The 25773-nt window shown below is 35.1% G+C and overlaps 1 protein-coding gene across 2 annotated transcripts in view; it reads left to right on the forward strand.

The window, feature by feature from the left end:
- RNF13 (ring finger protein 13) overlaps positions 1–25773 on the forward strand; it is a 136971-nt gene that overhangs the window by 54373 nt on the left and 56825 nt on the right. For both annotated transcript variants that reach the window (XM_012733691.1, XM_004674908.2), the window contains exon 4: positions 21351–21476. In XM_012733691.1, the coding sequence (XP_012589145.1) occupies positions 21351–21476 (126 nt within the window). The remainder of the gene's footprint in view (positions 1–21350; positions 21477–25773) is intronic.

The following is a 25773-nucleotide window of genomic DNA, read 5'->3' on the forward strand; positions in this document are numbered from 1 at the left end:
AAGCAGATCGACGAAGTACACTGCTGAGGGGAGCAGCGGGCGGGTCAGGAGAGGTCTGCCGCGCCATGTGGAACTCCTCCCGGGCAGGCGGGGATCGAACTCATGCGGAAGTCGCTTTAGCTTCTCAGTGCAGTGCTTTAACCCGCTGGGCCACCAGGGAGGGCCCTTTTTTTTTTTTTTTAATACTATTAAGAAATGCTAAGTAAAGGAGACAATGATGATAACTACAAAATTGAAAGCAAAATTTATTTCTGATAAAGAAGCCTGGGTCAGTAAACCTTACACTAGATTCCTTGAGTACTTTTGATGGCAACTCTTATTTTCAGCAAAACCCTTTCTGGGCTATATTTACCAGGACCTTATATACAGTATTTTATACTCTAGCACTCAGTGTATATTCTTTAAAGTGATGAAGAACATGAAAGTCATTGGACTTAGATTTGTCTTTCACTATGAGTCCTACTGTCTAGAATGAGGGAATAAAAGATTTTCCTTATGTGATATGTGATTTATTTTTCCTCATCATTTTTAAAATTAGGGTCTTATTTATTCACTGGTTGGTTTTATACAAACTAGAGTTAATTCTTTTTTTTTTTTTTAAAGATTTATTTACTCATACAGAACTGGGGAACAGGCCAGAGATGCGGAGGGTGAGTGGGTTCACCAGAAACAGACTGGGGAACAGAACAGGCAGATCGACGAAGGCTTTATCTTCTTAGTGCTGTGCTTTAACCCACTGCTCCACTAGGGAGGGCTCTTATTAGTTTTTACTCGGCAACATTAACATACAACACGTTGTATCATTCAGAGGTATAGGTTCACATCTCTTCAGGTATATGTTATCATACCATAGCAACCACCAAGGCACAAAGAGTCCTCCACCATAGTCCACTGGACTCCATCCATCCACACTTTGCTCCCCAACCTAACCCTTCCCATGTGGCAGCCTTAATTCTGTAGTCATATTTCAAGGCTTGTTTTTATCTGTTCTTTTGTGTTTTTTCCCCCTGTTTTTCACTTAAGAGTGAAATCTCCCATATTTGTCTTTTTCTTCTGACTTATTTTACTTAGCAGAATCCCTTCTATAGTTGCATCTATGTTATTCCAAATGTCAAGATTTTGTTGCAAACAGCAAGATTTTTACTGCTAAATAGTATTCCAGTGTATATATTCCACCTTTTCTTAATCTACTCATTTATTATTGGACATTTAGATTGTCTTCATAACTATTATCAACAGTGCTTCAGTAAACACATGAGTGCATATTAGGTGAGGCTGGGCACATTCAGGGTATGTGGCCCTAAAGGAGGGGTGCTGATTAGTGTTTTGATATTCTTTGGCTAGTTAATGAAAAGTGGGATTGTGTGATAAGAAGACAGATCTACTTTAATATTTTGAGAAACCTCAAAACTACATGTTTTCCATGTGACTAGATCATTCTACATTCCCCCCAAGATTTATGAGATTTCCTTTTCTCCATACGCTTGTCAACACTTGTTGCTTCTGGTCTTTTTGCTATAGGGTATCATCACAGGTGTAAGGTTGTATCTTATTTTGGTTTTGGTTTGCATTTCTTGCTAAGTGGTAATCATTTTTTCATTTGCCTGTTGACCATCTGTATGTCTTCTTGAAGAAGAGCCTATTTAGCTTGTCTGCCAGTTTTTGATTGGGTTATTTATTTATTTTTGAGTCTTGAGTTCTTTGTGAATCTTTGATGTCAGTCCCTTGCTATAGGTGTATAATGTACAAATATTTTCTCCCATATGCTAGGTGTCTTTTCATTTAAATGATACTTTTACCATGCAGAAGCTTTTTAATTTGATGTACTCCTACTTGTTTATTTTAGTTTTCTTTCCCTTGCTGTAGAGATTCCAAATACATTCCTGAGACTAATGTCTTGGAGTGTTTTGCCTGTTTTTGTTTATGTATTTTGTGGTTTCAGGTTTCACATCCAAATCTTAAGTCCAATTTTTCTTTTCTTGTGTGCGGTTTCCTTTTTCCACTAATGTGCCTTCTACCTTTCTAACTCACTGCAATTTCAGTTTTATTTATTGCCAGAAAAGAAGGTAGTGAAAGGAAAGGTTTCTAGGTTCCTTGGGCAGTTAGAAAGGGAACAGAAACCAAATCAGTTACCATTGTGACAGAGATGGACAGTCAGCAAGCCTAAAGCAGAGTGGCAAAGTGGTAGAGAAGGGGAACAAAGAAAATGGAGAGGTACTAAAAGCCATCTCTTTCATTAATCTTCTGTGAAGAGGAGTTTCACTTTCAAATATTTGAAAGCAAAGGGAAAGTGGTGTTTCAGTTTGAAGGAAGAGAGAATACATGAAGGAAAAGGGCTGTCTTGATAGAATGGGACCTTCAGCTCAAGAGCAGCAGCTTCACAGACCCTAGAAACTTTCATCGTCATAGGGAATATATAAAAAATACTTTATTCATGTGTTCCTGGTAAAACTGTGACCCATTGGTAACTGGTGGTTAAGATGACATATTGACAAGGAGAAATCAGACATCCTTATTTTGGAGGTGAATTTACTTCTGGATCAAGAAGTAAAATTGACCTACTGTGAAGCAGAAGGCACTAGATATTTCTTTTTGTTTTGGTCTCCTATCCAAACTTTGGGGGGCACTGCTGTCACTGGGAGATGGTCCATGATCTTCTTAAACTTAGAGTAATGCTTCTCAAATGGATATTCTTATTAGTATGAACTTTATCATCCCAGGAACTATGTTGGATCAGCTGTTCTGAGGAAGCCCATGGGGGATTTAATTCACATTTCATAAAATTAATGAAATGAAATTATGTATGGTGGAGGGAGTGATTTAGTTTATTTGCATATGCTTGTCCAGTTTTCCTAGCACTATTTGTTGAAGAGAACTTTCTTTACTACATATAAATGGCTCCTACATCAGAGGTTAAAATGTGTATTGTTAATGTCTATATGTTAATTCCTGGGCTTTCAATTCTATTGCCATGACTGTTGTGTCTATTTTTATTATAGTACCATTTTGTTTTGATCACTTTGATTATAATTTTGTAGTAGAATTTAAAGGCAGGAGTGGAAACCTCCATTCTTTTTGACAGGATTGCTATTTGGCTATTTGGAGGTCCTTTATTGATCCATATAAATGTCAATAATGTTTATTCTGTTTCTTAAAAGAATGCCATTAAAATTCAGATAGAGATACATTGAATTTGTATAATTCTTTGGATAACTGTTTTAGCAATGTTAATTTGGCCAGCCCATAAGTGGAGAATATCTTTCTATTTCCCTGTCGTCTTCATCTTCATTTGACAGTATTTTATAGTTTTCATTTTATAGGTCCTTTCATTTTATAGGTCCTTCAAGTCTTAAAATTTCCCCCGAGGTGATTCTTTTTGATGCAGTTGTGAATGGAATTTTTTTTTATTTATTTCTCTTCTCTTTCATTATTTGTGTGTTTATTTTTGTAAACTACCACTTTGCTGATTTGTTTCTGTTAGTTTTTTGGGGGGAGTCTTTTAGGAATTTTTGTATATTATCATTCAGCTATAAATAATGACAGTGCCATTTCTTTTCTAGTTTGAATAACTTTGTCTTGTTTAATTGCTGTAGGTAGGTCTTCAAATTGAATATTAGTGTAAGAGTGGACGTGCTTGTCTCGTACCTAATTTTAAAGAAAAAGCTTTCAGTTTATCTTATTTGAGTATGATGGCTGTAGGTTTTTATATAGCCTTTATTAGATTGAGGTATGTTCTTTCTATCCCTAATTTTGAGAATCTTTATTATAAATGGATGTTGAATTTTATCAGGTTTCTTTTTCTATTTCCTTTGGTGATATGGTGAATTACATTGTTTGTATATGTTGAGCCATTCTTGTATCTCTGATGTAAGTCTCATTTCATAGTGATATATGATCTTTAAATGTATTGTTGATTTGGTTTACTAAGATTTTGTTAGGACTTTTGCATCTGTATTTATCAGGAATAATGGTCTGTAGTTTTCTTCCTTTGTGATGTCTTATTTGCTTTTGGTATGAGTAAAGTTGAACATATACAGTACTTTTGGAATTCATAGTTTTTGGAAGAATTAGAGAATAGGTATTAGTTTGTCTTAAAAGGTTTCATAGAACTTTGGTCCTCTGCTTTTGTATTTTGGGAGGCTTTTGATTCTTGTCTCAATTTCCTTGCTGTTCAGTGTTACTATGTTTGATTGAGTTCTGGAAGGTTATATGCTTATTGGTCCATTTTTTCTGGGTTACCAAATTTAGTTTTTCTGGTTGTTTTTTAGTACTTTGTGGTGAGATAAAATTTTAGTAGTTTTTTTTTAAAATTATCCTTTGTATTTCTGAGGTAATAGTTGTACTTTGTGGTTTTGTTGTTGTTGTTCTATTTATTAGTGTTTTTCCTTTTTCTTTATGAGCCCAGCTAGAGATTTTTCATTTTTTTAACCTTTTCAGATGCAGCTTTTGATGATTTTTGAACTGTGTTTTTCATTTCTATTTCATTTCCTCCTCAATTATTATTATTTCCTTCCTTCTAGTGACTTTTTCTTTTAATTTTTATTTAGTTATTTAAAAATTACTTTTAACAATTTATTAAATTAATATTTTTAAACATCTTTATTTTTTCACAATATGTGAATTCTCTCCTCAGGTGTGGTCTCTCCTCAGTAGTTTTCCCACCACTAAATTACTTCATCAGAGTCCACTGTGCTCTCCTATCCACTAATTTACACACTCTCTCTCTACCATCTCCCTCCTCAATGTTTCAGGTTTATTTTCTGCTAGCTAGGGATAGTCTTATTGTTTGTCTTTGTTTGATTCTTTGTTTGGCTTTTGTAGCTTCCACATATAAGTGAAACCATCTGATATTTTTCTTTCTTCTTTTGGCTCACTTCACTTTAGAATAATCCCTTCCAGTTCCATCTGTGTTTCCACAAATGGCATGTTTTTATCTTTTGATCATTAATATTCCATTGTGTGTGTGTATGTGTGTGTATGCCACATTTTTTGGATCCACTTATCTATTCTGGAATATTTAGGTTGTTTCCATATCTTGGCTATTGTAAATAGTATTAAAGAGGGGCATGCAGGTTTCCTTTTGAATTAGTGTTTTTGTGTCCTTTGGGTAGAAAACTAGGATTGAAATTCTTGGGTAATATGTTGGATCTATTTTAAGACTTTTGAGGAATGTCTAAACATCTTCCCAATGAGACTGGGCCATCCTACCTTCCCATCAACAGTATAATAGGATTTCTTTCACTCAGCACCTTTACCAGCACTTGCTGTTTCTGGTTTTCTTGATATGGACTATTTTCAGAGGTGTGATGTGGTATCTTATTGTGGAACTGATTTTCATTTCCCTGATACTGATGAGCATTTTTTCCTATGTCTGTTCACTGTATGCATGTCCTTTTGGAGAACTGCCTAATTAGCTCTCTGACCTTTTTTTTTTTATTGGATTACTTGTTTTCTTTATGTTTAGTTGTATAAGTGCTTTGTAAATCATAAGTATCAATCCCTTATTGTGTGTTGTGCAAATATGTTCTCCCATTCAGTAGGGTTTCTCTTTGTTTTGGTCACTGTCTATTTTGTTGAAAAAATGCTTTTTAGTTTGATATAACTTCAGCGTTTTCTTTGCTGCTGGAGATGAATTTGCAAATATGTTTCTGATTTTTATATCATGAAGTAGTTTGCCTGTTTTCTTTTATTTATTGCTATTGTTTTAAAAAATCAGGGATAGTCTTAATGTTTTAAAAAATAATTATTAAAAGTAATTTTTAATGTATGGTTTCAGATATTAATCCATTTTGAGTTGATTTTCTTGTATGATGTGAGTTTAATTCTTTTGAATGTATCAATCCATTTTTCCCAGCATCAGTCTTTCTTGTTTCAGTGCTTTTGTCGTATATTTGCTTTGCTCTTTTGTCGTGTATTAGTTGTCCACAAGTGTATGGTTTTCTTTTGGGGCTTACTTTTTTTGGCCCCTGTTTTTGTTCCTGTTTTATACTGTTTTAATTATATAAGCTTTATAGAAGAGTTTGAAGTCTGGATGTGTGGTGCCTCAATTTTTCCCCTTTGTAGTCAGGAGAGTTTTGGGTGTTCAGGGATTTTTGTAGTTCCATATGACTTTTAGTAATATAAATATATATTTTTTGAAGAATGCCGTTGGGATATTTATTGGGATTGCACTGAATAAATTGCTTTGGGTAGGATGGTTATTTACACAGTGTTGATTCTTCCTAGTATCTTAATAATTTTTCCCTGTCTGCTATTTCTTTTAACAGGGTTTTATAGTTTAACATGTATAGTTTCTTCACCTCCTTTATTAGATTTATTCCTAAGTATTTGATTTTTTTTTTGCAGTGACTACAAATAGGATTGCATTATTAGTTTCTTCTTCTAGTTCAATTTTTGTATATAGGAAGGCAAGTGATTTTTGTGTCTTGCTATTTGTATCCTGACTTACTGTTTCAGTAACTTTCTCTGTGGAATCTTTGGTGTTCTCTCTGTATTGGTGTTCTCTCTCTATATTACCTACTGATGATAGCTTTACTTCTTTTTCTACAATCTGAATTATTTTCTTGCCTAATTGCTCTAGCTAGGAAATCTTACAATGTTGAATAGGAGTGATGAGAGGGCACACACTGCCTTGTACCAGTTTTTAGTGGAAAAGCTTTTATTTTTTCACCTTGAGAACCATACCAGCTGTGGCTGTGTCATATATGGCTTTTATTATATTAACATATGTTCTGTTGATTCCAGGTTTTTGTTTTTTTTTTTTAAGATTTATTTGTGCATACAGAACTGGGGTATAGGCCAGAGGCTCAGGGGCGGCGAGGGGCTTCACCAGAGACAGAGTGGGGAGCAGAACAGGCAGATCAAGGAAGTACACTGCTGAGGGGAGCAGCGGGCGGGCCAGGAGAGGTCTGCCACGCCATGTGGTCACCTCCCAGGCAGGCGGGAATCGAACTCATGCCGAAGTGGCTTTAGCTTCTTAGTGCTGTACTTTAATCCACTGCGCCACAAGGGAGGGCCTAATCCCAGTTTTTAAGGACTGTTTTCATATATGAATGATGTATCTTAACAAATGCTTTTCTTCAGTAACTGTTGGTATGATGGTTGGATGTTTTCTTTCCTTTTGTTGATGGGGTAAATTATACCAATTGATTTTTTGAATGTTTTAGAACCACCCATGTGTTCCTGGTATAAATCCCATTTGGTCATGGCATATAATCTTTTTAATGCATTTTGGAATCAGTTTGCTATGGTTTTATTGAGGATATTTGTGTTTATCAGTGAGGTTATTCTCTAGTTTTCTTTTTGTTGTCTCTGGTTTTGTTTACTAGTATAATGTTGCCTTTATAAAGTGTGTTGATAGAATTCCTTTTTTACTCTGTTTAAAAGTTTGAGCTAGATACGTATTTGATTTTGATGTTTTGGTAGAACTTACTGTGAAGTCATCTAGTCCTGGACTTTTGTTTTTTGGGGAGAGTTTTGATTACTATTAGAAATTCCTTGCTTGTGATTTGTGTTAGGTTTTCTATTTCAACAGTCTAGTTTTGAATGATTATATAATTCTAAAACTTGTCCATTTCACCTAGGTTGTTAGGTTCGTTTGCATATAAATGTTCATAGTAATCTTTTATTACCTGCCGAATTTTTGCAGTGTGTGTTGTTTCTTATTTCATTTAGATCCTATTTATTTGAGTTTTCTCCCTCTTTTCTTTAGTGTGCCCAGCTAAAGATGTATCTATTTTGATTTCACTGATCTTTTGGATTGCACATTTTTATTTCTATTTCATTTATTTTTGCTCAATTTTATTATTTATTATTTCCTTCCTTTTACTGCCTCTTTGATGTATTCTTCATTTTCTAGCTCCTCAAGATAGAGACAGTGCTGTTTGGAGTTTTGCTAGTTCCTTTATGTGGGCCTGTGTTGTTAAATACTTACCTTTTTGAACTGTTTTTGCTATGTCTGATGTTTTTTGAAATGTTATGTCCTTATCATTTGTCTTTAATTTTTTAATTTCTTCCTTGATTTTTTCATTCATTAACACTTGGTGATTTAGTAGTATATTTTTCAGTTTCCATGTATATTTAAGTATTTTCTTTAGTACCTTTAAGTCACTGAAGGTATTTGGTGTGATTTCAGTTCATGAATTTGGTGATGTTTGTTTGGTGACCCAGTATGTGACCAGTCCTGGAGATGAACCATGTGCACACAAGAAAAATGTGTATTTGGTCTTATTTGGTTTAGCTGACTGTAAATGTGTATTAGGCCGATGTGGTCTAGTTCTTTGTTAAGGGTGTCCTTATTTATTTTATGTCTTGATCTGTCCATTGGTGTGAGAGGGAATCTTGAAGTCTCCAACCACGTATACATTTTCTCTAATGTCTGTTTACAGACTCAATAGTACTTTCTGATGTATTTTGTGGCTCCTTTATTTGTTGAGTATAATATTGATGAGTGTTATGTCTTCCTGTTGTATTGTTCTTTTAGTCATTATGTATTGCTCATCCCTGTCACTTCTTACCTTTATTAGCTGGAAGTCTATTTTCTCTGTAAGTGTGGCTCTTCCTGCCTTCTTTTTGGGTGCCATTTTCTTTCAGGATTGTGTTCCAATCCCTTTACTGTAAGTCTGTGTTTACCCTTCATACTTAAGTTTTTTTTTCTGGAGACAGTAATAGCTTGGATTCTGATTCCTAATCTAACTAGATACTGTTTGTCTTTTTATTGGTGAATTCAGTTCACTGATGTTTAGAGTGATTATTGGTATGTGAAGGTCCTTTATTACCATTTTGTCCCTAGTTTTGTAGTTCTCCTTAATTCCTCATTCAGTACTTTTTATTTGTTTTTTGGTGTATATTCTAAAACTTGTTTTAGTACTTGGAGGAAGATTTTTTAAATGCAGATTTTCTTTGTTTGAAAATGTATTTCTTTCTCATACAGAAAGAAGAGCTTTTCAGAGTATTCTTTGTGGGCATTTTTTTTTTTTTTTTTTTTTTTGGTGGTGTTTCTCCATTTTTTTTTTTTTTTTTTTGCCTGTAGTGTGTCTGTAGAGAAGTCCAATGTTATCTTAATTGTTGTTCCTTCATAGGTTATCTGTTTCTTCATCCTTATCAGCTTCATTATTTTTTCTTTGTCATGGACTCTTAGTGTAGTTTTCCTTTTATCTAGGTAGCTTAGTATTCCTGTTTCCTGTGTTTCCATGTTCAATTCCTTTCTCAAATTTGGGATGTTCTATTATTTCTTTAAATTACCTTTCAGGTATTTTCTCTTCATTCTTCTCTTCGTTCTTCCTATGACTCACAAGAAAGGAAACTTCCCTCTTGGTGTTAGATAATTCTTTTCCATTTGTTTCTCTTTGCTTTCTTCTTACCTCTTTGTCATTATTGAGATTACTGATTCATTCTTTCACTTGATTTATTCTGCTTCCATGGCTTTCTCCTTGTATTTCTACCTCTTCATGAAATAGTATTTTCTTGTTTCAAGTCTCAGTTTTAATCATTTTTTTGTTGATTGTGTTTTTTTGTAGCATTCATTTCCTTTCCTTTGTATTGTTCCAGTTCTTTTATATTAATTATAGCCAGTTTGAAATTATTTAATTATTATTAATTTAATTATAGCCAGAGTATAAAAGCTCTTCTATGTCTTTTTGGTTTTATTCTAATTTTGTTTTTTCTCATGGTACAGTCCACTGAGGACTTCCTTAGCTATTTGCATTTTTCTTTTTCCCTATTGTATTCTTTGGATTTGCCCTGCTGTGGTTGGGGCTTTCATTTTATGTGATTATTTCTCCCCACTGTGCTGGATAAACATGTTAGCGGGTGCAACTACTGGGTTCTTGGAGGGTCTGAGTTGGTGCTAGTGCTTCTGAAGCACATCCAGTTCTTGTTGTGGGAGCTGGGAGGATTTTAGGTTGCTGGTTTAAGAGGGCAAGTCACTGGAATCTCATGATACTTAGGTCATTTTCTTTGACACGATGGTGGAGGGTCAGATTTCTGATGTAGGCCAAAACCCTGTGTGGCCCAAACTGAATTGCTAGCCATTCAGGATGGCTGAGCACTGAGTGGGACATACTTTCCAAGTGTGACTGGGGCCCAGGGTAAATGGCTAGGCCCTGACTAAACTTTGTTTGGGCGTGTCTTTTTCCAACACACTGGTGGTAGGACCTGGAGTCAGTTGCATATATGGAGGCTTCTGAGAGTCCAGAGCAAGGCATTGCATACACAAGCTGTGGGTGTGTGTCTGCTATCAAGGTGTGTGTGATCAGTGCTGTGTAGGATGTACTTTCTGGGTGCATCTGGGAGGTCTGGAGACAAGGGTCAAAATCCTTCACAGTCCTGACTGGGATGTGCATCTTCTCCTAAGGTAGATCTAGGCCCTGTATCTAGACTTGGATGCATGTCTTCTTTCAAGGTGCTCATGCTCCTGGGTGTGGGTTGGGCCCAAGGTGAATGGGTAGGCCCTGCACTGCCCAAACTAGAGCAAGGTACTAGCTGTTTGCTGGTTTTGTAGTTAGGGGTGTTTGATATATCTATTTCTATATTAACAAACAGATTGTTCTCATATCTTGGCTATTGTGAGTAATGCATCAATAAGCATTAGAATAGCTTTTTTTTTTTTCAAAATAGTGATTTTATTTCATTGGGTCATATGGTAGCTTTTTCTTTTCTTTTCTTTTTTTTTTGATATAATAATTTTTAACATTATTTTGTGCCTTTTTCCAACTCAGTTGTAATTCCCGAGGGCTTCCCATCACCAAATAACCTGTGTGCCACCACCATAGTCCACTGCACTTCCCTCCCCCATTTTTTATCCCATTCCCTACTCTACCCCCCTAAATTGTATATAGCTGGTCATTATTATTAGTTTTTTTTTCACCTCTGGTCCTTTATGCTCTTGCTGTGAGTGAAACCATCCAGTATTTTTCTTTTTCTTTTTGGCTTATTTCATTAAGCATGATCCCTTCCAGCTCCATCCATGTTGCTGCAAAAGGCATGAGTTTTATCTTTTTTGATCACTGAGTAATAATCCTTTGTGTATGTGTACCACATCTTTTTAATCCAGTCATCTACTCTTGGGCATTTGGGTTGTTTCCATGTCTTTCCAATTGTAAATAAAGCAACAGTAAACATGGGGGTGCAGGTATGTTTTTGAATCAGTGTTTTTGTGTCTTTTGGGTAGGTATCTAGAAGTGGAATCGCTGGGTCATATGGAAGCTCCGTTTATAGCAGTTTGAGAAACCTCCAAATAGATTTCCATAGTGGTTATACTAGTTTGCATTCCTACCAGTAGTGCAGGAGAGTTCCTTTTTCTCACATTCTCACCAGCATTTGTTGTTGCTAGTTGTCTTAAGATGTGCCATTCTCACTGGGGTGAGGTGGTATCTCATTATGGTTTTAATTTTCATCTCCCTTGTTACAAGTGATGTTGAACATTTTTTCATATGCTTGTTGGCCGTCTGCAGTTCCACTTTGGAGAAGTGTCTTTTTAGCTCTTCTGCCCATTTTTTGATGGGGTTGTTTAATTTTGTTGAGTTTAATCAGTGCTTTGTATATCTTTGTGGTCAATCCTTTATTGCTAATTTTGTGTGAGAAAATTTTTTCCCAATCAGTGGGATATCTATTTTTTGTAATGTCTCTTTTGCTGTACAAAAGCTCTTTAACTTGATGTAGTCCCATCTGTTTATCCTTTCTTTCACTGTTGTTGTGTTGGGTGCTGTATCTTCAAAGATGTTATTGAGGTGTATGTCATTTAGTGTTTCACCCATCTTTGCTTCCATGTATTTTATGATCTCTGTTCTTATGTCTATGTCTTTAATCCACTTCGAGTTGGTTTTGTGCATAGTGTAAGGTTTCTAGTTTCATTTTTTTTTTTTGCATGTAGCTTCTCAGTTTTCCCAGCAACACTTGCTGAACAAACTTTCTTTGTTCCATTGTGTATTCTTTGCTCCTTTGTCAAAGATTAGCTGTTCAAAAACCTGTGTGTTTATATCTGGGCTTTCTATTAGAATCCATTGGCCTATATGTCTATTCTTGTTCCAGTACCATGGAGTTTTGATTATTATGGCTTTCTAGTATAACTTGAAGTGATAGTGATACTCCATTCTCCTGGGATAAAGCCCACTTGGTCATGCTGTATTATTCTTTTAATTCATTGTTGGATTCTGTGCATGGACTTTTACTGATTAAATCTTTTTACTTGTAACAATTGCTAAGTTCACATTTTCTAGGTTTTTTTTTTTTTTAATGTGGAAAAACTGTGGTGTAAACCAGAAGGGGGGGGGAAAGGAAGGGAGGGGAGAAGTAAGAATGAGAAAATTCACCAGGGTAAAGAGTGGGAAGCGGAACAGGCAGGTTTACTGAAATAAACTGCTAAGAGGAACAGCAGGGAGATAGGAGAGGCCTGCTGCTTCATATGTAGTTTAGCTCCATGCTAGAACTCAAGTCATAACAGCATTAACACCGAGACTTAATCCCCAGGCCACCAGATTGGCCCCAGATTTTGTTTTTTGTTTTATGATTTGGGTTTGGTTGGTTATATCTTAAAAAAAAAAAATTACAGATGTTTCTCCAAATCTGTTTTCTTTTTCCCCCCAAGATTTATTTACGTATGCATACAGAATTGCACTTATAAGCTAGCGGTGTAGGGCAGTGAGAGGATTCACCAGAGATAGAGTGGGGAGCAGATCAGACAGATCAACAAAGTACACTTCTGAGGGGACTAGCGGGTGGGGTTAGAAGAGGTCTGCCCCTCCCTGTGTATCACTCCCAGGTCTGGGGATTGACTCACACTGAAACAGCTGAGGCTTGCTTGCAGTGCTGCATCCTAATTCCTTGGGCCCCCAGGGAGGGCCCAGAAGAGTATTCATTCCTTATAGGTTATCTAATTTGTTGTAATTTTTTATAGTTTTATTTGTAGCGATTTGTTGTATGTTTTTATAGTTTATTATATCCCTAATATAAAAACTGTGTTGCCAGTTTTACCGAATTTCTTCTTTTATTTCTGATTTTAGTTGTCATATCTTAATTTCATTTGATGTTTGAAATTTTGTTTAAATTTGCAAAACTCTTACAGTTTTCAATTTTACTTTTTTTTTTTAGTCTTATTTATTTCTGTCCTGATACTTGTTATTTGCTTCCTTTAGTGGCTTTGGTTGTAGTTTAGCCTTCTTTTCTAATTCTTTGAGATGTAAAATGTGGTTGTTTGAGATTAAAATATATATATATTTTATATATATAAATATATATATAAGCAACCCTTGTACAACTGCTTTTTTGATATCATATATGTTACATTCTGTTTCCATTTGTCTCAGATTTTTTTCATTACCCTTTTTGCTCTCTTAACTCTGGCTATTGGGATGTTACTGCATCTTCAAATATTTATGAATATTTCAGTTTTCTTATTGTTGCATATATGTGTCACTGAGAATACAAACTGGTTCAACCACTATAGTAAGCTATTTGGAGGTTTCTCAAACTGCTAAAATGGAGCTTCCATATATATGATCTAGCAATTCCACTCCTAGGTATCTACCCAAAGGACACAAAAATATTAATCCAGAAGGTCACCTATATCCCTATGTTTATTACAGAGCTATTTGCAATAGGTAAGCTATGGAAGCAACCCAAATGCCCCAAAACAGATGACTGAATCAATATGTGGTACATATATACAATGAAATATTACTCAGCAATCCATTTGTGGCAACAGGGATAGAGCTGGAAGGGATCATGCTCAGTGACATAAGCCAGAAAGAAAAAGAAAAATACTAGTTGGTTTCACTTTTAGGAGGGATGTAATGGATCAGGAAGAAAAAAGTAATAAAGTAAAAATAAAAAATCAAAACCAAAGACAGCTGTAAACCAGAGGCATTCTGCAGGTGGAAGAGGGGTAAAGGATCAAAAGAGGGGTTGGAAGAGCAAAAGGGATTATGGTGATGGCACATCACCATAATTGGTGGTGGAATTTCCATGGGGAATACAACTGAGATGAAAAGTATACATGTACAAAAATGAAAAAGAATGATGTAAAAAATATAAATAAAAAAATTAAGGCCCTCCCTGGTGGCACATCAGGTTAAAGCACAGCACTAAGAAGCTACGGCCACTTCCACATGAGTTCAATCCCCACCTGCCTGGGAGGTGACCACCTGGCGTGGCAGACCTCTCCTGGCCCTCCTGCTGCTCCCTTAGCAGTGTACTTCGTAGATCTGCCTGTTCTGCTCCCTACTCTGTCTCTGTTGAAGCCTCTCACCGCCCCTGAGCCTCTGGCCTATACCCCAGTTCTGTGTGCACAAATAAATAAATCTTAAAAAAAAAAATTAAAAGACACACATACATGCAAAAGAGTGTTAGTGGGAATCTTGCATGCTATATATTATTTAGTCTTTGTTTTTTTTAGCCCATTCATTTATTGTGTAATTTTTGTTTTTATAATTTAGTCTATTTTTAAAGTAATTATTTAATTTCTGTTCTTTTCATTTTCTTTTCCATCCTGCGTTTAGATGTTCCTTGCTTCTTCGTAGCTATGTGTGTCTCTTGCTATTTTTGTTGTTGTTGTGTGTGTTTGTGTGGCTGGATTATTGGCTAGTTAGTTTTCTTTTTTCTTAGTCTACCTGGTGTAAGGTGGGGAGTGAGGGGAGTCTGGGTCTTTAATGCTCTAACTCAGTTTGAAAAGTGAAATCTGTCACCTCTACTTCTATTTAATTTGTTCCACAGCAGACTATTCTGTGCTGAGTTTGTTTTAACTTGCCACATAGCCTTGTTCCTGCTTATTTCTGTTACAGGCTATGATTTAGGAATCTTGAATATCTCAATGTGGGGAGGTAGGTCTGGAGCTAGAGCTGTAGGGCTAAATTGTGTTTGGCAGGCAGACAGTGCTAAGTCTAATTATGATAGGCAATCATGTGCTGTCTTGTGGTTATGGACACCCAAAATAGGCAGTGCTGCCTCGCCCTTGCCATTGCTGCAGCTTCTTTGAGGCTGGAGTATCTGCATTCCTTTTGTGTACTTTCTCAAGGGATTTTGGCATTTTTTTCCAAGTCTTTCTCTATGCTGTTGAGAATTTTATGGAGTTCTGCATTTCTCAGCTTGGTGTCACTTTGATATTCCCTGGAATTTGGATAAGGTTATAGATTTCCATGCCATACCAAGTGTGGAGTACCCAGTTTTCCAGGTCTGCTCCCTCAGCATTCCCCCTGCCCCAGGTCATGTCTGTGCCCATTTGCACATCACGGGAGTTCCTCCAGGGAATTTCACAATGTTCTGGTTGTCCTGTTTTTTGTGACGTGGGTATTGAAGCTCCACCCCATTCTGCCTGCTGACATATCGACTCTCTTAATCATGTTCCCCTTTGCTTTCTTCTGTTCCTTTTCATTAATGACCACCAACCTTAATTTGAGATCTCCATGGAAGTGTCCTGGTATTCTTTATACATCTTCCGATGAGCAAAAAAATAAAAGCTGTTTTTTTGGTGTGGGAGGATGATCCCAGTTTCTCTATTCCACCATGTTGTTGATGGAGTGTCTTCAGTTTTTTCCAATGTAGATAGTTCTACAAATTTCCTTGTAAGAATTCTTTTAGCTGAGTTCCACAAATTTGGTAACTTCATACCAAATTTTCTTCCATTGTTTAAGGCTAATTTGGCCTGCAATACTCTCTTGGGGACTTGTCAGTGCTTTAAGTATTAAGAAGATTGTCTACTGTAGCTAATGAAGTGAACTATCCCTTGCTTTGTGTGTTCCAGGGATTATTCTCTTTACTACTTCCTGATGGTCTTCTCTTTAGATTTGGTAGTTACACACACACACACACACACAGAGATCACTGCTCAGCCTAGGAATTGACTGTATCCCTCTACATGCATCTGGAGCCCTTTCTCTTTGGAATTAGCTCCTCCCCAGTTGTACCCCACGAAACATACCTGCTTTGCCTTCATCAAACTCTGAACTTGTGTTTCCTCAATTCAGTGATGCCACCACTCTGTTGGATTCCTCTTCCTGTTGGTGAGGGCTGTTATCTTTTGTTATCTATTCTTCCAGTGAACTGAGGTTTTTAATAGGGAGTCATCTTATTTATTTTCCTCTTCTCAGGAATCACTGCCATGATCTATTGTTTAGTGTTTGAAAACTGTTCTTTTTTCCTAGAAAGAGGGCAAAATTAGCCCATATCATCATGACTATAATTCATAAATGATAATGACTATAATTCATAAATGCTAATTACCAAATCCATTTCAATCAAAAATTCTCATTTGAGGAAAATTTTAATATGTCTTGTTCTCATTGTAGTAATCATTATGCGTCTCACCCCTTTTTTAATCATAGTATACTTAAAAGGTAAGTAAGAGTTTGGTACTTCTTTAATATAATCTGACATCTTTAGACTATTACTATAAATCAAATTTTGTGAACTTTTTCAAAAGTAAGTTTTTTGAAAAATTCATAGTTCTAAACAGTAATACTTTTTCAAAAGTAGTTAAGTTTCAAAAATTTCATAGTCAAAAATTTCATAGTTCTAAACAGTAAATATTAGGGCCCTCCCTGGTGGTGCACGGGTTAAAGCACAGCACTATGAAGCTGTCCACTGCCACTGCAGCACAAGTTCTATCCCTGGTCAGGAATGTGAGCCACATGGCACCTCAGACCTCTCCTGTCTTGTCTGCTACTCCCCTCAGCAGTATATTTCAATCAATCCCTCTGTCTCTGTATCCTCTCACCTCCCTGAACCTCTGGCCTGTACCCCACTTCTTTATGCATAAATAAATAAATCTTTAAAAATACTATATTACTGATTTAGTGAGTACTTAAATATTAATTTTTTAAAATTTTAATGGATTTATTATATTTCTATGGCATCTTATAGTAGAGTTTTATTATTATTTTAAATCCAAAATGTAATTGAATAAGATAATAGGGAGAATTTTAGCAGAGTGTACAAGGTGAGAGGTAACTTCAAGTTGATTTGCAGTTACTTCTTTGATTATTCCCACAGATAAAATGCCTCATTTGTGAGGGAATTAAGAAGAAACCTTTTAAATGAGTCAGACTTAACCTTTAATTAGTATAACCCTCACATTTCTAGCTGATTCCATGCTTACCTCAGTGATGTTTAGAAGATATAAGGAAGCATAAATGGCACATTTTTAGATGGCATAAAGCTTGGAATAGTTGCCCTTGAATCTTGAAAAAATAGGTATTGTAGAGGAGAAATACTGTGAGTTTCTATGAGCTGGCTACTCAGGGCAACTGTGACCTATTTGCTTCCACAGATCACAGTAGAACATTCCTTGACTGCCTAAGGAGTATAGCTCATATCTTGAGGCAGGCCCAGGGACACCTGGAACACTGTTGAACTGATTACATGGCTGTCTCCATGGCAGTCTTGGGATAACTCTGCCTATGATAACATCATACACATGGTCATGTGTGTACCCTTTCATTTATAAAACTTTGTCCCCCACTCCTATCTTATACTCTGGATCTTATTCCTCATACCATTGCTGCATGATCAGCTTTCACGATCCTGTGTTATTTCAATAAATGGCACAAGAACTTCTGCTCGGCAGCAGAGTCTTGCATACCTGCTCCTGCTGTGTTCCTCATCTAGTTTCTACCACAAAGTGACAAAAGGTTCCTGTTCCAACAAAATATAGCTTAGTAATACCGTATGTCAATCATTTAGTGAAACAACTGTGGTGTATTTTGTCAAGATCTAATTCATTTTTAAGATGCATCAAGAATGTATGTTTAGGGCAGGTTATAGAGTCATAGTTTCCATTGATTAAATTGGTCAGATCATACTGTTGTTTTTTTTTTTTTTTATGTTCAATTTTGGCACTAAACTGGGCTACAATAGAAGTTAAGAACCAAGTCCAACACCACTTTTTCTGATACTGCCTCCCATAATTAGAATGGATTGCTGTCTCTTATGCATTTACACTCCATATTGTTTACCCTTTGTTTTCAGTTATTGGGCCTCTTATTTCTTTCCAGATATTAACTAATTGGGTAGGGATTCAGTCTTATTCATTTATTTTAGTACTTAAAACGTTCCCATGAAAGGAGACAATTATAATTCACAAATGTTAAAGTCACTTAATATCATATGGTAAAAAGATGTTTTTCTGCATCAGTGGAGACTAATCTCCAACTATTGTGGAAAAGAAATTAAATATGCTGAAATTAAATATGCTTATATGCAGAAGTTACTGATAAACTTTGGAAGAGTGACCTAATAATATAATTAAAGAAAAACGACTGATTATATTTAGCATGCTAGAAAATTGTTGATATGAATTCATTAGTGTTACATTTGAAAACTTTAGCTAATAAAGTCTGATTGGTCAGTTTAACTTTTTATGTATGACCATAAAAATTATGTTTTTTTTTGTCATTATCAACATTTATAGTTAATTGTATTAATTTGGTAAGGAGGGAAAGGAAGACTAAACCTTAGTATCTTTTTAGTCTTAAAATTTGGATTTCTTCGTTTTGGTAAATATCCCTTTTTCTTGATGTTCATTTTGTTCTTCACCTTTTTTTTTTTTTTTTCAATAGCCATTTAGGCATAGTGGTTGTAAACATGGATGCTAGGATCAGTCTTCCTCAGATGCCATGCCTGCAATGTAAAACCTTACACAAGTTACCACCTTTTTTTTGATACTTAGTTTCCTCATCTGTAAAATGGGGATGATAATAATAAGAGTGGTAGCATTATTGGGATGATTAATTGAATTGATACATTCAAAGGGCAGAGTGCCTGAATAATTAGTGCCGAATGTCATGGCTCCATAAACTACTTACTGTTATTATAATTATTAATTCATAACTTTAGGTATTCCTAACAAGACAGCTTACTACTCTTTCTCCCTTTTTCTTACTAAGCGAAAGAGACACTTTTGCCTTTCCTTTCAGCTTTTTGTTAACATTGTCACTGCTATCTTCCTTTTAGTTGTATAGTTTGCTATTCAGTACAAGCTGAAGGGAAGGAAAGGAAAGGCTCTTTTCAATCTGAAATGATCTTTTAAACAAAACTACTTTTGTGAGTAAACTGCATGCCTTTTTAAACTAATGTTAATAACTAGTGTCAATACAAATAAAATTGCTATAATGCTTACATAAATACCTTCTAGAGCACTGTGGAAAAATTATCAGTATGATTTTTCTGGATTTATATTATGTGAGTATTCTAGTTAAAAGTGATAACCCAAACCACCTTGGAAAACTTGGCATCCTTACTACACTTTTATGAGCTATGATTTTGCTATGTATACAACATACATGTGAGCATGCAATTATAAAAACACGAATTAAACTAGAATATTTATAACAGTACAATTTGTAATCAGCTAGAAATTACTAATACACTTATGTTGATTTTATTTCAGCTGAATTATACTACATGTGCTCAGTTTAATTTCTTTTTAAATGTCTTGAAAAGCATTGCACTATGTCATTAGGCATTAAAGCAGAGTGTCTCTGTCTACAGAAAAGTAGGGGTAAGGAAGCAGTATGTTAATGTTACATGAATAATGCACATATTCATTATTGGGGGAAGGATAACCAGAGTTTTATTTCTGCAAAATAAAAATCAGGTGTTTTATGGAATCAAGAATTGAGCTCTTCTATGTTAAATAAAGGTGTGGTGTATTTTTTCCTGAACCATGTGAAAAAGCATTCTCTTACTACAAAACTAAGCAAATGAAGTTTAAGTCATGCAGAAATTGCCAAATCCTATGGAATAGATGGTTGGTGTGACCAGTTCCATGCACCATGCAGCACTGTTGTTAAGGCACTGTCATAGCTTTTGTTGTTCACTTATCAAGAATTTCTGAATTTGATAATCCTGTTAGTATTAATTTAGTATTTTTAAATGTTAGCATCATCATTTGGTTTTTCTGCTTTAATCCAGTATACCATTGTATATTACACTTTTTGATTTCAACCATCCTGCATTTCTGGAAAGCAACTTAATTTTTTTTTTAATATAAGGATGTTTATAGAAAACTTATTTGTAATAGTTAAAAACTTGAGATAATGAAAATGTCTACCGACAGATGAATAGATAAATAAATTGTGGTAGATCCATTCAGTGATTTAGCTACTATTTGAGCAGTTTATTACTTATATACACAAATTTAATGAATCTCAAAGTAATTATGCTCACTGAAAGAAGCCCAGCATAAAATAATACATATTGTATGGTACACTTTTTGAAACTCTTGAAAATTGAAACTATTCTATATAAATAAAGATTAAATCAATAATTGCTTTAGGAGTTGTGGAGAGATCTAGGTATGGAGTAATTACAAAGAGACTCAATAGATCTCTGGGGGTAATAGATGTATGCACTATCTTTCTTGTAGCAGTGGTTTCAAGGACATATACATGTCCAAATTTATAAAATTACACACTTTAAATATGTGTACTTGGTGTGCCAGTTTTATTGGAATAAAGCTGTTTCAAAACATAAAAGAGCAATCCTGACAGTCATACCTGTTAGCTGGCTTTGCATCTATCTAAAACATGTTAATTTACTGGACAAAAAATGATTTCACAGAATATCAACATCAGACAAGGACTGCCAGTGACTCTTATGGAACAATGCAATAGGAAGAACTTTCCATATCATGCATACATAGAGATGTTTGCGTTAGGCAACCACAGAATAACCAAACAACAATGCACCACCATTTGTTAACAGGAGCGACCCCTGTTTCTTCTTCAAAAATTGCTATTTTCTTTGTAAATTAATAGTTGTACCTTGAGGACCTCCTTTTAATTTAGTGTATATAGATTTTCATTTTTTAAATGACTCCATTATCTATTTTATGAATATGCTGTAATTTTTAAATGACTGCCTTTATTGGCATACATGATTTTCAGTTTTTGCTTTGAAACAGAAAATATTTACCCTAATATACTCAGGCTAGTGTTTCTGCGGAATAAATTCCTTAAATTTTATCCACCTTTTTTGTTTGATAATATGAAAGAGATGTAAAAGTTAACTTAGAAAGCACTTGCTTGGTTTAGAAATGTAAGTCATAGCTGGAAAAGATATCAGTGTGCTAACAGTGATTGTCTTTTGGGTGATGAGCTTTGTGAATGATTTAAAATAAATGGTTAGTAATAAAATTTACAGAACTTAAACTAGATGCTTATAATACCAAAAAGTATTAGAAGTCGTTAGAAGTTCGAGGATTGTTAGCAATTAGATGGTAGGAACAGTTGTGCTTGCCATATAATTCCTGTGTCATAATGAAAAACATATGAAACAAATGCAAGAGATGTTTGTAGAAATTGAATTGACTTTATTGATTGAAACAGAAAAAAAAAAACTTATTCCCAATTATTTTTCAGGGTTTTTTGATTAACTCAAAACCAGAGAATGCCTGTGAACCCATCGTTCCTCCACCACTGAAAGATAATTCTTCTGGCACTTTCATCGTATTAATTAGAAGACTTGATTGTAATTTTGATATAAAGGTAATGTTTACTTTTTTTCTTTTGTTTATTTTTTAGTTAGCTTTAATTCTGTGTTCTTTCACAGAGGATTTAAGAAACTGTGCAATTCATTCTATTTAAAATAAGAAAAAATAGAAGACGAGGAAAATGAGATGGCAAAGACAAAAAGACAGTAGTTTACCTACATCTTACTTGGCTCCAAAATTTACTCTTTAAGCAGACAGTACAAAGAGGATACCACCATTAGTTTCATGAGTGACAATTTTAGTAATGTTGGAAACAAACATATTGAATAGGATATAAATAATATTGGTTCTAAGAATTTTCAGGTGTTTGTTGGGGGTCTTGTGCTATGGATCTTCTGATATAGTCTGGGAATGGGTTATGTAAGCAGTATATTACATAATAATAAAAATCAGGAAAGCTTTCAGATAGGAAGTGATACTTCATCTTAGCCCTAAGGTAAAATCAGAGTGCCCAGACTAATAGACAAGTAAAGGAAGAACATTCCAGATCAGTTCTTATTTTATATATCACTATTACTCTGTGAGAGAAAAGATAATGTTTTAGCTTCTGTAGTTTTAATGCCTAATTCCCTAGGAAATATTTGTTGAACTAATTTATAAAACGCTTAAGGATTTATAATTTGATCAGAATAGGTAATAAGCAATATTATTGGAGTCTTTTGTCGGCATCATGTTAATTTTACTCACTGTTCTTAGAATTTCTATATCTAGGTGTTTATTTAAATATAAATCAACAGTATTCATTTACCCCACAAAGATGACTATTTTTCAGTTTTATTTACCTCTATAGACTTTTCATCTGTCATTTTTCTGTAAGTCTAAATGTTGTATTACAATTAAGAAAAGCACATCAGTTTTTGGATTAATTGGATGACCTTGTCATCACCATAATAAATAAATAGTAGGAATTAGTATTTTTTGTGTGTGTGAAATTTTATGACTTTACTACATGGTCCTCTGGTTTGCCTTTCTAGGCCTTTCTAGGCCCTTCCAGGCCTCCAGGCCAGTATATTCTGTGGTGTTTCCAGAATTAAACTTTTAAGTCAATAGTGATAAACAAGTAGGTATGACCTTATGTAGAAATTGAAATGCAAATTATCTCAGTCATTATTTTATTTTACTTTTCTCTGTATTGCTACAAATAATTTATAGCAATTATTATTAACCTACTTAAGAATCAGTCATGTGAAAAGATTTCACTAAAGGAACATGTTCAAGAATACTTGGTGGATAAAGACATTTCTGCTTATTATTATGATTCAAATAGCTTTCTGTTAATAGTTGATTTAACATTATTCCTTCCTTCCACTCTTTAGTTGATTAAAAACTCCTATATTTTAATAACTAGGTTCCTTTTTATACATCATTTATTCAGTATAAAAATAATTAAACACAAATTTGCCTACTTTTATGTGGAAAATGATATTAGCAGACAATAGCTGAAAAATAGTAAGCTGCATGTACTTTTTACCCTAATCAATGAAGCAATGTAATGCCAGTAACTTTATTTACACATCTCTTTCTCATATAATATTTTGCCTAAAAATCAAGGAAATCAGTTTACTCAGACACTTACAAATAAAGCAGAACCTAAAGAAGAAGGGAAAGATAACCTAAAACATCAAGCTCCTGTTAATGACAGTGAAAGTGTCATGGCGTCAAGTACTATCTGCTGTGGTGTAGCTCTCTCCAGGTGGCCTATTATGATCCTAAAACAACTTGAAGGAAAGGATGGTGTTGGACTAGGATTTAATATTGGTGGGATTGTTTGCCATAGTTCCAGGTCTTATTTTGACACTAAATATACTTTACCTGAATGGTTTCCAGGAATTTTTATTCTGTAGATAGAATTGATAGTTTTTACATTTACAACGAAATCCTCCACTGTTGGCATAATTCTGTCTGTATTTTTTAGACACTTGAGAAAGAGATCTACTTAACTTTTTAGGATGAAAAAAAGATTATGGCCTGTGATCCCATTGTGTGAGGTTTTGGGGATGAGAGGATTCACCAGAGCAGAAGAGGTGAATTGACTGAAATACACTGTTAAGGGGAGCAGTGGGTATGTTAGGATGTGCTGTGCCCTGTGGTTAGTTCCCTGACCAGGGATGGAATTCAGTAACTGTGCATAGCTTCATAGTGCTGAGACTTACCCCTTGTATCACCAGGGAGGTTCCAAAACTTATAATTTTCTATCATAGTAATTTAACTACTTCCCATTTGGTTTCTACCTCTGACTTGTCTCCTCTGGAGTTTCAACTCTACAGTCAGATTTCTAGATTTGTTTTGGCTTAGTTTTGAATGTTCTTTTGTTTTGCTTCTCTGTAGTCTACAAATGAGTGAAGTTAGCCACTATTTGTCTTTTTCTTTATGACTTAGTTTGCTCAGCATCATCCCTTCCAGTTCTTCCCATATTTTTGCAAATGGCAAGATTACATCTTTTTTTTTATACCTGAGTAGTAAGCCACTTGTGTATATATTCTGCTTCTTCCTAATCCACTCATCAGTCCTGGGGCATTTAGGTTGTTTTAATAACATTGCAACTGTAAGTAGTGCTGCAGTGAGCGTAGGAGTGCATATATCACTTCGAATTTTTAGTTTTGTCTTCTTCAGTTAGATGTCTAGGTGTGCAATTGCTGGATCACATGATAGATCCATTTTTTAAAAAAATGATTTATTTATGCTTACAGAACTGGGGTGCAGGCCAGGGGTATGTTGGTGAGAGGTTTCACCAGAGACAGAGTGGGAAGTACAACAGGCAGATAGACTGAAACACACTGCCGAGGGGAGTGGAGAGTGGGCTCGGAGAGATCTGCTGCGCCATGTGGGTCAACTCCCTGGCCAGGGATTGAACTCATGCTGCAGTGACTTTGGAGAGCTTTATAATGCGTCACTTTAACCCTCTTTGCCACCAGGGTTAAATAAAGCTATTTTTAATATTTCAAGAAAAATTCATTTTGTCTGCTGAGTCAATTTGCATTCCCACCAACATTAACAAGAGTTTTGTTTTGTTTTGTTTTGTTTTTGTTTTTCCACACCTTGCCCAACACTTGTTTCTGGTTCTGATATGTCTTGTGGTTTCAATTTGCATTTCTTTGTAGATTTTAGATATTTGCCACTTGTCAGATGTATGATAGGCTAATATATTCTCCTCTCTGGAAGTCTTTTTATTTTAATGATAGATTCTTTCACTAATCAGAATCTTTTTAGTTTGATAGAATCCCAGTTGTTACTTTTTTTTTTTTTTTTGCATAAAAGAATGGGGAATAGATCAGAGGTATGGGAGGTAAGAACAAATATTTTCTAGATACAGAGTGGGATGCAGAACAGGGAAATTTACAGAAATGCATTGCTTCGGGGAGCCACAGAAGAGATGGGAGAGGTCTGCTACATCATATGTGGGTTAGCTCCCTCACCTGGGTTTGAACTCAGACTGCAGCAGTGATATGGCTGAGACATAATCTATGAACCACCAAGGAGCCCCATCCAGTTGTTTTTATTGCTTTTATTTCCCTAGTTAGATTCCAGACCCTAAAAACATCTCAAAAGTCATTGCCTTGGAGTATATTGTCTATGTTTTCTTTAACATATTTTATATTTTCAGAGATTACAACTAAATCCTCAATCTATTTTGAATTAAACTGTGGATATTATGATATATGAAAATCTAATGCCTTTGCAGGTGATTGTCCAATGTTATTAGTTTTCCATTTTCTTGGTTTGTGTAGATAAATTGACCATATACATGTTAATTGTATTGGGCTCTTAATCTATTCCATTGATTTGTGTCTATTTTTATTTCAATACTATACTGGTTTTGATTATTAAGGCATTTTAGTCTAGTTTGAAGTCTGTGAGTATGGTATCTTCATTCTTTTTGTCAAGATTGTTTTGGTATTCATTATATTACAGTAAACAATTTCCTTAAAGAATGCCATGGAAGCATTAATATGGATTGCATTTAAACTTTATATTCCTTTGGTAAGATGCTAATTCTTTCAGTATGAATATAGAATATCTTCCCATTTCTTGTACCTTCAATTAATAATTCTTTTTTTTTAAAGATTTATTTATTTATTTGTACATACAGAACTGGGGTACAGTCCAGAGGCTCAGGGGCAGCGAGAGGCTTCACCAGAGACAGAGTGGGGAACAGAACAGACAGATTGACGAAGTACACTGTTGAGGGGAGCAGCTGGTGGGTCAGGAGAGGTCTGCCATGCCATGTGGTCACCTCTGGGGCAGGCGGGAATCGAACTCATGCGGAAGTGGCTTTAGTTTCTCAGTGCTGC

This window comes from Condylura cristata, unplaced genomic scaffold (genome assembly GCF_000260355.1).
Source record: "Condylura cristata isolate star-nosed mole 26May11 unplaced genomic scaffold, ConCri1.0 scaffold00003, whole genome shotgun sequence".
In the NCBI taxonomy this organism is placed as follows: Eukaryota; Metazoa; Chordata; class Mammalia; order Eulipotyphla; family Talpidae; genus Condylura; species Condylura cristata.